General features: G+C 43.0%; 1 protein-coding gene across 1 annotated transcript in view; it reads left to right on the forward strand.

Moving 5' to 3' along the window:
* Positions 1 to 8688, forward strand: part of CA10 (carbonic anhydrase 10) — a 578576-nt gene extending 569888 nt beyond the window's left edge. Inside the window, exons 7-9 of the mRNA XM_055132899.1 lie at positions 4535 to 4689; positions 5970 to 6144; positions 7817 to 8688. Of these exons, the coding sequence (XP_054988874.1) occupies positions 4535 to 4689; positions 5970 to 6144; positions 7817 to 7839 (353 nt within the window). The 3' untranslated portion in view covers positions 7840 to 8688. The remainder of the gene's footprint in view (positions 1 to 4534; positions 4690 to 5969; positions 6145 to 7816) is intronic.
* Positions 8689 to 15073: the final 6385 nt, after the last annotated feature.

Below are 15073 nucleotides of genomic sequence, written 5' to 3' on the forward strand. Positions count from 1 at the left end.
TTCTGTCATGGCTATCTCCGGCTACACCAGTAACGTGGACAGCGAGGTTTGTCCACGTGTCCACCATCCTGACCAGCTTCCGCTCAGGACTGAATTGCAAGCTCACACCCTCCCTGGGCATCGCTAAGGCAACCAAAGGGCAACGGGGGGAGTGCATGTGAGCGGGATGGTTGGCAAGAACAGAGCAGCGCAGGGCAGGGCCTTGTAAACGGCTGTTGCTGCCCTCGGGAGGCAGGGGCTGTGGACATAGAGGAATCCCTTGGCAGGACCTCTGAAGGAGGGGGAGAACAGTGTTAGTCTGCTTTGGGGGGGCAATTCCTTAAACCTCGTCCTTCAAACCTGCCCCCACACTAACCCTTTCCTTACAGGGGAGGCTACCCAGAGCTAGCCATGATTTCTGAAGAACATAAATGCTCTTTTCTTTCTTACTTTAGTCATGCCTGGAAGGCCCCTCATCCTACTGTCTCCTCCCCACCGGCCCAAGTGAAATAAAATACAATAATAGCAGCATGCCTGAGTACCCAATATGCTCGGTGTGCAAGCTTGGTTAAACAAATCACATTGACCTTTAATGAAGACGTGCCGGGTGCCGCCTTCTCTCATTCAGGACGTTCATCTTTAGGCCAAAGCACCATCAGAGCAAGCCTCATTAAGTGCAAATCGGATCTGACTACTCCCCTCCTTCCACCCTTCAGTGGCTCCGCCTTGCCCACAGGCTGAGTCCCAAACTCCCAGCAGCACAGAGAAGGATCCCCTGCGCTGACCCCACCAGCCTCATGGCTCACTGCAGCCCTTCCTCTGCCACGCGCCCTCACATGAGGGTGCCCCAGTTCTCTCCTCACCTAGTGCTTTCTCTTGCACGATGGCCATGGTGTCCTTGACAGTCACCCCCACCCCAGCCCCCACCGGCTGCACACCTGGGGAAAAGAGGGCAGTGGAAGGCCTGAATAAAGACTAGAAACCCCGCAATGATTGCATTATCACAGAGTGCGGGAGGAAATGATCTGCTGTCATTCAAGATGCAGTTCAGGTCAGCTCCTCAATTAATTCTCTCCTGAGCCCCGGAACTGATGGCCTCTCTGTGTGCCCGGCACAGATAGATAGATCATGCTGTCTCTACGGTCCCTCAATGCATTCTCTTGATTATTTCCAGCTTGCCATCACCTAGCCTGACACATATTAGAAGCTAAATAAACAAGAGTCCAATGGTAAAGACTCAATATTAAGTTTATTGATACGAATCTAATTCCCAAGTCTGTGCTATTGTCTCGTTGCTTTGTCTTGAGAGTCAGATTACCTGGTCTAGGGCACTGGACTCCATCCAGTCTTGTTCCAATCACTCTGTCACTCCTGTCCTGATCCTCCATAGTTTTTGTTTTTGTTTTGTTTTGTTTTGTGCTGATGAAAAGGCAGACACACTTAAATGGAAAGTGACAGCAAGTGTGTTCTGCTAGAGTTGGTCTCCAAATCCAGCTTGCCCAATTTCTCAAACAGAGACCTGGGAAAGGTTAGTTACCCCATCAAGATGGTCAGAGACTGGGGAGGTGGTTTTGGATGAAGCAGTCAAACAGGGGTTTTATTTACATCATTCCAAATCACTGGGTCCATTGATTTGTTCCTCATACAACTGACAAGTGAAGGCGCACTGAAATCCAGTTTCCTTAAACCAAGATAGTCCTTATTTTTTAAAATCAAAGAAAGGTGAATGTGTAATTCCTGGAAGAAGAGATGGGGAAGGTTGGGATCCTTGAAAAAATGGATGAGCTGCATCAATGCCCAGGATCAATCAGTAGGTGCAGATGGGGCAAGGAACACTTATCAAGGCACCACTGGCTATACCAGAGTCTATACATATTTATTCTGTCTTTGGTTATCTGTCTTTTCAACTAGAATGGGATCATTATGTCTCTCTTGTTTTCCACTCTGTCTTCAGGGGACAGCCCTGTGGCCAGCACAGAGTCCTTAGTAAACAGTCATTAAATGAATGAATGACCTTGATTTGAAGATCAAGAGGGCACTGTGGTCGCCAGGCAATTCTGTGTCTGAGGGCAGGAACCAATTCAATCTTCAGGGTCTTTTTATTTTTCAGTAAACAATAATGTTACTGTCAGCCTGACCAATCTCAGTAGGTCAGTATTAGGTTGCAGTTGTATGTGAAAGTCCTTTTTCATTATTTTATATGTGTATGTGTGTGTTGAAGTTGAGAAGTTATACCACACACCACACACCAAAGAGTTAGTCTTTTCACTGGGATTTAAGCACATGGATGAGAGAATATACATGAAACGTTATGAGATATACATTGATCTATGGGGATTGGAGGAATCAGTCTCATTCCTCTGCCAGCAGGCTTCGAGTCCTTGCCTTGCACACTCCTGGTCTCTTGGATCAATCACAGAGGCACACAATCATGAACAACCCAGAGGGCATAATACTTTTGGAAACAGATTTGGAAACATGGGAGAAAGAGGGCAGTGGAAGGCCTGAATAAATATGGGATGCCCTGTGAAGATTGATTATCAAAGAGTAGGGGTGAGATGTGGGGGCGGGGAAGGGGGGACTCTGAATTGATCTCCAGGAAACACCAACACTGAAAAAAAGCAAGTGGGAAAAAATGAAGGATCTTCAATAGATCTTAAGAAGGAATGACCAGGAAAACAAGGTCAGAAGAATGATACATGCTGTTTAGGAGGCAGGAGCAGAGAGTAAGAATGTACATAAACAAGGGAAGACAGACTCATAGGAGAGGTGGCCCATAAGAGGTTCATTGAAGGTATCGATTTTTGAAAATCAGTACATCACATTTTTATGAATTCATATAGCCAATGCATTCACTTTTAAAAATCATGACAAAATACATCAAATTTGTTTGATGTTGTTTGAATTGTTTATTTGATGTTTGATTATTTGAGTTGTTATTTATTTTGTTTATATTTGTTTATTATCTCTTTTTTCCATAATCTAGTATGCACTTATGTCATTATAAAAGTACGCTTAATTACAAAAGAACCATGAGTGCTAACAACTCAAATAAGTCTAAGATCAAAAACTAGCTATATAAAACCACAACACCTAATCAGAGAGAGAGAACAAAAGGGAATACACTGCCATAGTGGCAGTGTGGGGTGGGGGGAGACGGGACTGGGGAGGGGGGGAGGGATGTTGGGTTTACTGGTGGTGGAGAATGGGCACTGGTGAAGGGATGGGTTATCAAACTTTGTAAGGGAGAAACATGAGCACAAAAATGTATAAATCTGTAACTGTACCCTCACGTTGACTCACTAATTAAAAATAAACTATTAATTTAAAAAACTAGCTATATAGGTGTGGCAGAGAGAGAAGATGCACACAAATTTGATCAGATGTTGAACTATAGCTACTGACTCTTATGATAGAATCATAAATCTTATGATTTACTTTCCTTTCAAGCCATATGCTCTTAGTGCTCTTTTAATCACAGTGCTAATAAATAAGAATGATAACCAGGCAATGTTTCAACAGTTCTTAAAGACCTTAACTATGTATTTCACTATTTGTTCTGTGGGTCCAGGTTTCAGAAAGCACAATGAAGAACTGGGTTCTTTTTTGGCTGTGCGGTTGACTATACTTGTAGTCACCTAAATACAGTGTCCTCTCTATAGGAGGAATGTATGTCCCTGTATCCCTGATAACCTTGGTGAAGTGACTTCCTCGGCCACCAAAATAACAGCAAAAATGGCAAGAGATGGGATATGAACTTGAAGAGCCAACACATATCCAACATACTTAGTTGTTGTTTTTTTTTGCCTGCCATTGCAACTCACAGGAGACCAGAGAGGGTCTTCTTATAGGACCAGAGTCCCAGAGAACAGACAACAATGATATGGAGGAAGCCTTTATCCAACCTATAATGGAGGTATATATAAGCAAACAAGCAGTGTAGAGACTTGAGAGATAGTACAGTGGGTAAGGTGCTTGCCTTGCATGTTGTGACCCGGATTTATTCCCCAGCAGTCCAGGAGTGATTCCTGAGTGTACAGCCAGGAGTAACCCCTGAGCGTCACAACGTGGTCTAGAAAGAAAGGAAAAGAAAGGAAAAAAAGAAAAGGAAAGGAAAGGAAAAAGGAAAGAAAAGAAAAGAGAAGAAAGAAAGAAAGAAAGAAAGAAAGAAAGAAAGAAAGAAAGAAAGAAAGAAAGAAAGAAAGAAAGAAAGAAAGAAAGAAAGAAAGAAAGAAAGAAAGAAAGAAAGAAAGAAAGAAAGAGGAAGGAAGAAAGGAAGGAAGGAAGAGGAAGGAAGGAAGGAAGGAAGGAAGGAAGGAAGGAAGGAAGGAAGGAAGGAAGGAAGGAAGGAAGGAAGGAAGGAAGGAAGGAAGGAAGGAAGGAAGGAAGGAAGAGAAGAAAGAAAAAAAGAGTTTTGTTGAAACCATGGAGATTGAGGGTACTAGTTGTTAATACAACCAGATTTCAGTCTTCTGAAATCTGAAAGGGGAAAAAAAATAAACAATGCTAACATTTTCTCAAGAAATCTAATTCTTTACTCTTATTTTTTCTCCAGATGATGCCTATTTACTACAGGGACTTAATATAGAGGAACTATACCCAGAGACTTCTAGTTTCATTACTTACGATGGGTCGATGACTATCCCACCTTGCTATGAGACAGCCAGTTGGATAATAATGAACAAGCCTGTCTATATTACCAGGATGCAGGTGAGTCTGTCTGCCCTTTCAGCTGATGGGGAAGCCAGCGTGGAAGGGTTTGTGGAGTTCCTAGTATATTCTTTTGCCAGGCCTGTTCTGTCTTAGGTACTATGAATTGTAAAAAAATATACAACCTTACAGTTCTTAAGAGTTTAATTCAAGATTAGTAAGTTGTTAGGGATGGTTCCTTCTCAGGGAGGTGAAAAAGAATCTCTTCTTATTGGAGATTGGAATTTTGGAATTTTTCTGACAATCTTTGGTATTTCCTGGCTTGTCAAAGTTTTGCTCTAATCTGCCTCCATCTTTGCATGGTGTTCTGCATGTCTCTGGCCAAATCCACACTTGCATTTGGACACCAGTCATCTTGGATTAGCACCCAACAAACTCCAACAAACTCCTCTTAACTAACTCCTTCGAAACATGACCCTGATCCCAAATAAGATTTCTCCTAAGGTACCAAGGTTTAAGACTTAAATGTATTCACTGGGGTAGTGAGGCGGGGGACGGGGAGACCAGGGGGGAAGGTAGTTACAACTCAAATCATCATATTTATGTTTAAAGAAGCAGCATCTGAAAAGTTTGAGCATGAAGTAATTTTAGAAGCCTCCCACCTGCCTGAGCAAGGCCTAGTTAACCAAGCATACTCCATGTTCAAAAGCAAGTCAGTGAAAAGGATGCTAGAGAGAAACATGTTTGAATAGACTGGTTTTTGTTCTCTATTAAAAGATAAATATATTTCAGAACCAGGGCAATAATAGTACATTTCCTTCATGTTCTACTCAACGAGAGAGTCTTTACTGCTTCATAATTCTGGGGTGGGACTCACCCAGCTCCTGGCCTGATGTGCTCAGAAAAGGAATTAGATTCATCTAAGTTAGCTAGCTCTGACCCTTGGATCAAACACTCTAGTTTGGATAATACACATGAAGGGGAATAATACCATGAGTTATTGAAGATGACTGAACCTGACCATCATTGAAAGAAGAGACCCTGAGGAATACCTCTCTTTATTTTCTTCTTCTTTGGTGGATATTTGAGGATGAGAGAGCAATTGAATCATCTAGAGATGAACATGATAAGAAGGTTTACTCAATGTATAAGGGCATGAGACTTCCAGCACCATTGAACCCACAAAACAAGGGTCTCAGAATGGGGAAGGGAGGAGAACTTGTACACCCTTTCCACGGAGCCAACAGTCTGGCTTGGGCACAGTCAATGTGGTCTTATTCCTTCCGTAGAGCTTATAGGAGGATAGAAAGAGTTTCTCACAACTGTTTCTCTCTTGTCAGATGCATTCCTTGCGCCTGCTCAGCCAGAATCAGCCATCTCAGATCTTTCTGAGCATGAGTGACAACTTCAGGCCTGTCCAACCACTCAACAACCGCTGCATTCGCACCAACATCAACTTCAGTTTACAGGGGAAGGACTGTCCAAACAACCGAGCCCAGAAGCTTCAGTATAGAGGTGAGTGCAGTGGGTCAGAGACCAATGGGCCAGGTCAGAGCTCCATCTCCCTGCTTCGATCTGTTCTAATGCCTGGCATTATCTCCCAGGCATTGAAGAGTGATTATAGATGACAGTAAAACTACTTCCCTCCATTGTGTATGGCTTTTCTGTGATCCAAGCTTTATAACATCTATGAAAAGGATAGGGACAGGGAGAAGGAAAGGAATGGAATAAAGTCAAGCTTTCCAATCCCTTTTGTTAAGACAAGACAGACTTTTGATCACCATTTCGCAGGAGAACTCAGAAGGGCTCACTTTTTTCAAGGTGTTATCTAGTAGAACAGAATAGCTTCGACTATTTGAGCCTTTAGTTATATACACAATGGGCTTCTTCCCCCCACACACCTTCCCCCCAAAGGGTGAGCAACAATTCTGGTGCCAGGACTTTGGAATCTGTGTCTCTAAAAGCTTTTCTTCTTCTATTAGGGAGGATATTTAAGATGATTTCCATCTCTTGTAACTTTGCCATCCATACCCAACCCTCTCTCTTCCCTTTCACACTCTTAAGTAGTGGCTGATCACTGGAATAAGACTTCCAAGACATGCCCTGGAGGCAGAATACCCAAATCACAGACCTGGATCTGTCCTTAACAAGCAAGAAAACACAGCTAAGTCATTTTCTCACTGGACTTGGCTTCTCTATGACAGATGCTAGACAATCTACTTCACAGCTTACTGTGGAGAAACCCTTTGTAGTAATAATGTGCTACACAAATAGGGGGGCTGTTGATGTTACCCACCCCTTTTACCAACTACCTTCCCTGTTGCCCCTTGGTTCCTTCATCATCCCTCTTGGTGTTCCTATATTTCTTCTTTCTTATTTCTCAGACTCAGAATACCAATACTATAGCTTTTCTGTTTCTTTCCAGTTAGCACCACCAAATAAAAAAATCCAACGTATGTCATCTTCATTAATTACCGATTTATTGTGTACTTGCAATGTACTGGGCCCTTCGCTATGTGATGAGACCCAGTGGTGAAGAAGACAGTTATGAAGACCCCATCAATATAGAGCTTATAGTCTACATTAGGGTTTGGTAAACTTTTTTCTGTAAAGCTAGTGAGTATTGCTGGCTTTATGAGTCATAGAGTCTCTGCCATAATCCACTGTAAGGTGAAAGCCCCCACAGATTTTCTGTGAATAAATGAGTATGGCCCTGTTCCAATAAAGTTTTATTCATAAAAATGGATAGGGGAAAGAGTTTGGCTGGTGGAATGCTTACCCTGGCCTAGCATAATGCCACCTACTTGAACTCTCACAACAGTGGAAATGTTCTATAGATATGTTATCCAGTAAAGCAGCTGCAAGCCCCATGTGGCTATTATACCTTGGGAAGTACAAATATGGTATGTATAAAATATGGAAGTACAATGATACAATGATATGACTAAATTTTAATTAATTTAAAGTTTATGAAAACCTTATGTGGCTAGCAATATGATACTGATACTGGGCAATAGAATTTTGTGAGTATGGGGTGTTAGGATACATACACATATGTATAACATTTACAGAACTGTCCTTTCCCTTTTGTAGAAACATCCAAACAAGACACAGATTTCTCGATTATTTTGTGTAATGCCTCATTTTGCGCTGTTCATATTATTTTTTTCTTTCTCTCTCTTTCCAGTAAATGAATGGCTCCTCAAGTAAGGAACTAAGCCAAGAAGAATCCCACCTCAGTGAAATGCTACAACTGTGAATTGACGTAACCTAGAATGTCCCCCTTCTTCTCTTTCCTTCCCTCCCTCAAACCTCTCACTCTTTGGACTGGCCCTTTCTTCATGAAAAGTCGACAAAACCATGGCAGAGGAACACACCTCTTACAGACAGACACACATGCGTGCATGCGCACGCAAACACACACACACACACACACACACAAGCACTCAGACATATGTACACACATGCAAACATACCTTCAGAAAGACAAATGCACACAGCCTCCAAGGGCAGTCAAGTTTCAGAAACAACAGGCTTATTCCTCAGAGGTCTTAGAAGAAAATAACCAGTTAACCTGATTACAATTTTGATACCGTTTTCCTGAACTAATTTATTCAATGAGACTTTTCATCTTTGTACATACAAAATTCTTCCAAATGAGAGAGGAGAAACCACTGATACCCTGACAGCATCAAGTGGACTTTGTTCTCTGTATCAAGTAATCTCAGAGAGGGTCTTCGGGTCCTTCCAGGGAGCTGGTGACTAGTGAACCAGGATAAAGTTGACCAAGGATGCTTATTTCTAGATTATAATTCTTCTGTTTACTCAACAATTTAAAAAGAAGAAAAAAAAGGACAGACATTGAAGAGATACACATTGTATATATCTATCACCGCAAACTATCAAGAAATGGAATTATTTCCCCTCTGTCTCATATCTGTAGTAGGATTTGCCAAGATCAGAATTGATCCATTTGCTGTTTCTTGTTTTTTCAAAGGCCACTCATTGTGTTTGGTTATTGTTCACCACTCAATAAATGTGTTTAACGAGTTCATTTCATTTTTCTGGCTTTGGTCTGTTCTCCTTCCTGATAGGCATAGCCCTGGCTCCATGCACCTGCATTCTTTGATTTCACTCATCCTTCATCTATCTGTTTTGTTCCTTTGCAGCCAGTTTTGACTGAGTTTGTGGCAATCAGGAATGCATTTGCTAAGCAAGTATAACTTTAATTCCACTCCATGGCTCGATTATTCATATGAGGTGAGCTTCAGCCTGACATAGTAGGCAACCGATTTCTTGCGTTTTAAAAACTGCCATCCAGCCCCCACCCCTGTGATGCTCCCTTGAAGGAATGCATTTTGCCTTGTCGGTTCCTGGAAAAAGGGGTGTCTTTTCTCTCCAGCTGCAGCTGGATCTCACAAAGTACAAACGAATGCCTTTCTTTTCTTGTTTCTAATGGTCACTCACTGTGTTTGGTTACTGTCAAGAAATCAATAAATGTGTTTAACAAGTTACCCAGAACCCATGTCTGAGTTTATTGAGGAGGAGGATGCCTCTGAGTCCTGCTGTGTCCACAGGCAATTGCATTACATCCAACAGCCTGTCTGGCCATTCACAGAGCCAGGTAATTAATACCCTGTTGAGAAAACGTATAGGCTTAGCTGCTGGAAGGAAGGCTTGGATGGTCATTCAGTGGCCAGATTAAAATTAGCATGCATCTCTTCTTTCTGTCACAAGCTCTAGAAAGAGGAAAGGCCCCAGCATGTAAGGGCCGTGCAGATGGGACCCCTCACCAGTCAAGTATATTGACAATTAAAAACAAACAAACTGTGAGATATCTCACATTTTAAATAATGTACTTAATTAGATTATTCTATTTTGCTTTCTATACTAAAGTTACTTATAAGAGGCCTTGCCCCTGATGATATATATATAAGCCTGTTTCTGAACAATTAAATGTTCCCAGAAAACCCAATATATTTGCAAAGGTTTGGGGTAGGCAAGTGGCAGTGTTTCAGGGGGTGAATTTCTGCTTCCTCTCTGATGACCCCCTTTATTCTGTAAGGGCAGATGGTGATACAGTATCAGGGTTGAAGAATATCGATGGTAAAGGAGCCACACCTGGTTTTAATATTTCAATCTTTTCTCTGCCATTTGCCTACTTTCTATGCAACCCTCGGCAAGGTGTACTTTTCTGATTTGTACCCTGGGGAAGCTAATGACTACCTCCATAAGGTGTAATATATGGAGACTCCACTATATAATGACAGCTGGGATAGTGCCTGCAATGATCTGTAATGGTGCCTATAGAGAATGTGTGCAGCCAAATGGAAGGTTATACCCATTCCTCCCTCTACAGGGAGAGCCTAGGACCAATCCCAACAGGGTATCAAATAATCAGAAGTGTGTGTGTGTATGTGTGTGTGTACATGTATGTGGTGCTGGGGATTGAACTTGAGGCTTCACATGTACAAGGGTGGTGCTTTACTGCTGAACTACATCCCCGGCCCCTTAAAATAAATTTCAAACTAGAGGAATAGATGCCCAGGAGGAAGTATAGAGTTAAACACCTAAAGTGTATCATGATAGGGAAGAAGGAGGCAGAGAGCTAAGATTCTGGGATTCTGGCTCCTCTTCTGTTACTTGCATTTTCTACAACTTTGAGTGAGTGAGTCTGACTCTAATGGGATAGTATAAGGATGCTAGAAATGACTCAGACAGGAATTTACTCCTGCCATTCCACTCAATCACCCCATAACTCTGTCTCCCATTCAGTTCTTAGTCCTGGTATAAGAGTAGAACCCCAACTGGAACCCCAACTTCTCCCCATTGGGGTCCTTGGCAAAAGCAGAATATCACTCTGGCCCAATAGATCTCAAAGTGGAGTGACCCAGCCTTCTTTCCCCATTCTGGGTCTAGATGTTCTTTCTCCATAATCACCCTACTTCACAAACTATAAAATGGAAATAGGGCACTTTCGCTGCAATCCATGAAAATGTGCTCCAGATCAGTTGTCTGAGTACCTTCTGGGAGATGAGGGTAAGGGCTGAGGGGTCACAGGGTGTGGTGGGGGAGGTGTTGGAGACAGAAGAAAGTTTTCAAAGCATCTAAAGTTAGCCTAGCAAAGCCATCTGGAAGATAACACCCCTCCATCCCAAGCCCATGGTGGGATGGGGGTGGGCAGCCATACCACTGCATTCTGCTGTGTATGTGGCTGGCTGGTTGTGTCCACCAGAGCCTGGGTTTCCTGAGTACCCCGTTCCCCTGGGGAAAGTAACTTGAACACACGGGTAAGTGCCTGCCAAACTGCAGCAATGTGAGGGACCATGTTCTTGCTTATCAAAGGGCCTTCTCAGAGGATGCCACTTGGCAATGTCGATCTAGAAGAGCCCTGAGGCTCTTCAGAATCACATCCCTGTCCCTGCGTGTAGGAACTATTCTGGATGGTCTCAAATTTGTCCCCAGCCCCCTTTCTCCTTACCCACCTCCACCATCAATAGCCAGAGTTCCAATAACAAATCTCCCTTCTTGGAAATGAAAAAAAAAACATTTATATGGAAAAAAAGAGCTTGGCACCAACCTTCCAGAACACAGTTCCCCTCATGGCTCCTTATTACTCAGACAGATATTTCCAAGACTACAGGCTACTGGGGACAAATGAAAACAAGCTGCAAATCAGGAGACCTGAAGTGTAGGAAGTCAATCAAGGTCCATATCTAAAAGTTAGGGGGGACAAATGATAGCCTAGAAGTTTCCCCTTCACACTTCACACTGTCTCCTCCCTACACTGTCTCCTCCCTGCAGTGCTCCCAAGCCACATTTTCCTCCCCATCTTACTCCCAAAACCACATCTTCATCCCTGATCTCATTATTTTCAGCCAAGACTCTTGAGTCTTTCTGTCTCCAGTCTCCAGATCCATGAAAGACCCTGAACCAAAAGCACAAAAATGCCCAAACCCTGCCCCTAATAAGAGAATTTTTTTGTCTGCACAGAGGCTGTGTAGAAAGTTCTAGATGGACTAATGGAGTAGGTAAATATAAACTGAGGCACCTTGTTGGGGGACACAAAAATGCAAAACTCAAGAGACCTACAAGGAGCAGCCCTCCATGAGCACCTGACAGAAAAACAGATTGTAGGTGCAGAGCAGGAGATAGGAACGTCTGTGCTACATGTAGCTAAGTAGGCCTAGGAAGGCTCCCTGACAGCTCTACATAGGAGGTCTGAAGCCTCACCTGCTGCCCAGGGTGAGGAGCAAGAAGTTGAGAGGCACATCCAAGCCCATTTGTACCCATCACTAAGAGCAGTGACCCAAAACCTCCAACTGGAGCATATCACCCAGGATTCCAACTTCCAGTGATCCCGCCTGTTTTCTGGTTAAAAGTTCCAATTTCTTAGCAAGGCAAGCAAATCCTTCCTTAATGGATTGTCAGCAGGGATCTGCAAACTCGGCTCAGCCTCTGGCCTCCATCCCTGGCATCCCTCAGCTCTTTTTAGTCTTTCCTCATTGTGGAAATGCAACATACGCTTAAAGAAACCCAATTCAAAGCAGCCAGGCTTCCCTTATCTCCACTGGGGGGAAATGAATTCTTTCTTGTACAGAATGCACACAATATATCAATTTCATCTCTGATTAACATTTACTTCATTGGGGTCAGGATACTATAATATAGAGGCATAGTTGCATCATACAGCCTCATTTACTTCTATATTCTCCTATCTGCACATGCTAATGTGAAGTTCTCAAAAAGAGAGAGAGAAGGAGAGAGAGAGGGAGAAAGAGAGGGAAAGAGAGAAGGAGAGAGGTTATCTCTTGGTTAATCTTTTTAACTCTCAAAAATCATATCAAAAGGGCCTGGAGAGATAGCACAGCGGGTAGGGCATTTGCCTTGCACGCGGCCAACCCGGGTTCGACTCCCAGCATCCCATGTGGTCCCCTGAGCACCTCCAGGGGTAATTCCTGAGTGCAGATCCAGGATTGGCCCCTGTGCATTGCCAGGTGTGACCCAAAAAAAGCCAAAAAAATCATATCATAATATTTTGCCAATAGTAGGCAATTAAAAAATGTATTGACATATAAAAATTTTCCTATGGTGGGGAGAGGGGCATGGCGGATCGTGCTTGAAATTCTTTTCAATTCAGATTTGAGTTTCTTCTAAATACCATATATCCTAAGCACAGTTCTGGGCTCTTTGATATACATTTTACATGAATTTGTTCTTTCATTTGGTGCTCGTAATGGTTTTGTCAAATCAATTTTGTATTTATTTTGTGAACAAAATTAATCCCAGAGGTAAATCTACTCCACAAGATCACACAGTTGGTGAGTATCCAGCCAGAAAGTTATAGCAATGACAGACACTAGGAAATCTTCAAGTGACTATGCTTGTAGCTGGAGCCTGAATGAAAGAAGTTTTTCTCACAAGACTGTGGCCACTAAGTACTGGTCTCTAGAGTAGACCCAAGACACAGGAACTCTGGCAGTACAGCTCCTGGCAACAGACCAACTATGTTAGTCTCCCGTCTGTAGAGTTTTAAAGTCACAGGTAGGACTTGAGCTTCCGTATGACCCAGCAACTTCACTCATTGGAATATATTCCAAGGGCCCATAAACAAAATGAAGAAAAGACTTTTGCACCTCTATATTCCTCGCAGCACTATCTACAATCACCAAAAAAATCTAGAAACAACCCAAATGTCCAGGAGTAAATTATTGAATAAAAAGAAACTATGATACAGATATACAATGGAATATTACTTAGCCATAAGAAAAGATCAAGTCATGAAATTTGTTGCAACATGGAGGAACCAGGGGAGTATCCTGCTGAATGAAGTTAGTCAGAGGGAGAGAGACAAAGACCGACTCAGAATGATTTCTCTCATATGAGGGACATAAAGAAACATAATGGTGGAATGACAAATACCCAAAGGCAATGGAAACAAAGAACAGGAGAGCTGGTATTTAATAGAAAAGATGCACTTTAAGGGGATGGGTGTTAGGACAGGGAGGGGCCAACATCTATGGTGGAGGGGAGTGTTCAACCAGAAGGAGGTGGTGCTAAAAGGTGGTAAAGTGTTATGTATTAACCCTATCAGCCAACAGTACTGTAAACCATAGCACAAAAACTAAAAAAAAAAAGGTCATCTTGTAGAAGCAGACTGGTTGGTGTGGGAGTGGGTGGCAATTGGGGTGGAGGCAGGGGCCATTGGTGGAGGGAAGTGAACACTGGTGAAGAAATAGGTGTTGAAACAGTGTGTGCCTGAATCCAATCATGAATAACTTTGTAATTCTATGGTGACTAAATTTTTTTAAGTTAAAGCAAAAAATAAAATAAAATTCACAGGTAATTAATTCTTCAACATCGGCACAGAGAACCAACTGAGTACTCATTAGTATCACCTGGGTGAACTGATCAAGGCAATGCAGGAAGGTAGGTAGTGGACAAGCATTTGGTGGTTCTAAAAAGTCTTGGTGAATCTAACATCAGCCAAACAGAGAGCCACACTGCTCCATACCTAGAGATTTGCAAAATAAATATAATTGTATAGAAGTTGCCCTCAAACAAGGCTACCTGCTCTGGAAGAGCTAACTCAACTAGAATGGCAGAATGGAATCAGTGAAGGAATGATTCGTTAGCAGCCCAGCGTACTGGGCTCTGACACCCAAATCCAGTTAGTTGTGCTCCTGGAACTTGAGAGTTGACAAGGATCCTCGATCCTCATGCTTGTCCCCTTGATCCCATGGCTCACCTTCAGTGGGAATTTTAAGGATAATGAATGCCTAACCTTCAGCAACAGCCAATTGTCATATGTCCTGTTGGTCACCTGGTGGGTTCAGACAGCCTTGTCCCAGTTGCCAGGGCATGAGGGGAGGTGAGTGAGGGACATCAGCTGCCTAGGGAGTGTAATGGATGGCATCATTTCTTTTCCCATAGCCTACACATAGGAGAAACGAAACTCTGAAAGGAGTCAAGAAAAAGCTTGGGGAAAGGAACTCAACACATATTGGATGATACAAACAGAAAGATGCAAACGCTTCTGCTTTTCTTCTGTGCATGCAGGGCTGGAAGAAGCACAGCAAGGATATTGATTCAGTGGTCACTGAATATGGCCTGTGGTGGGAAACTTGTTATATAGTGAGCGTGACTCCCACCGTCATGCCCCCCCCATGCAAATAGATTTCAGAGATGGAAACTGGAGCTGCCTCTCCCATACTTCCAAGAGTCATGAATGGTGGGTAAAAGGGAGTTCTAGGAAAGAAGAATCTGAGTCCAACATCTATACCCAGGAAATGACCTATTGGCAAGCTCAGAGTAGGTGGGGGAGGGCAATAGGAAGGTTGCCACCAAGAGGCAGAGCCCTAAAGCAGTGTTCCTCAGCTCTTTTGGGCGGTCATCTTGCATCTTTGATCCCTTCCTGTAGATCTCCTGTTTACTGGCTGGCTCT

Source organism: Sorex araneus, chromosome 3 (genome assembly GCF_027595985.1).
Source record: "Sorex araneus isolate mSorAra2 chromosome 3, mSorAra2.pri, whole genome shotgun sequence".
In the NCBI taxonomy this organism is placed as follows: domain Eukaryota; kingdom Metazoa; phylum Chordata; class Mammalia; order Eulipotyphla; family Soricidae; genus Sorex; species Sorex araneus.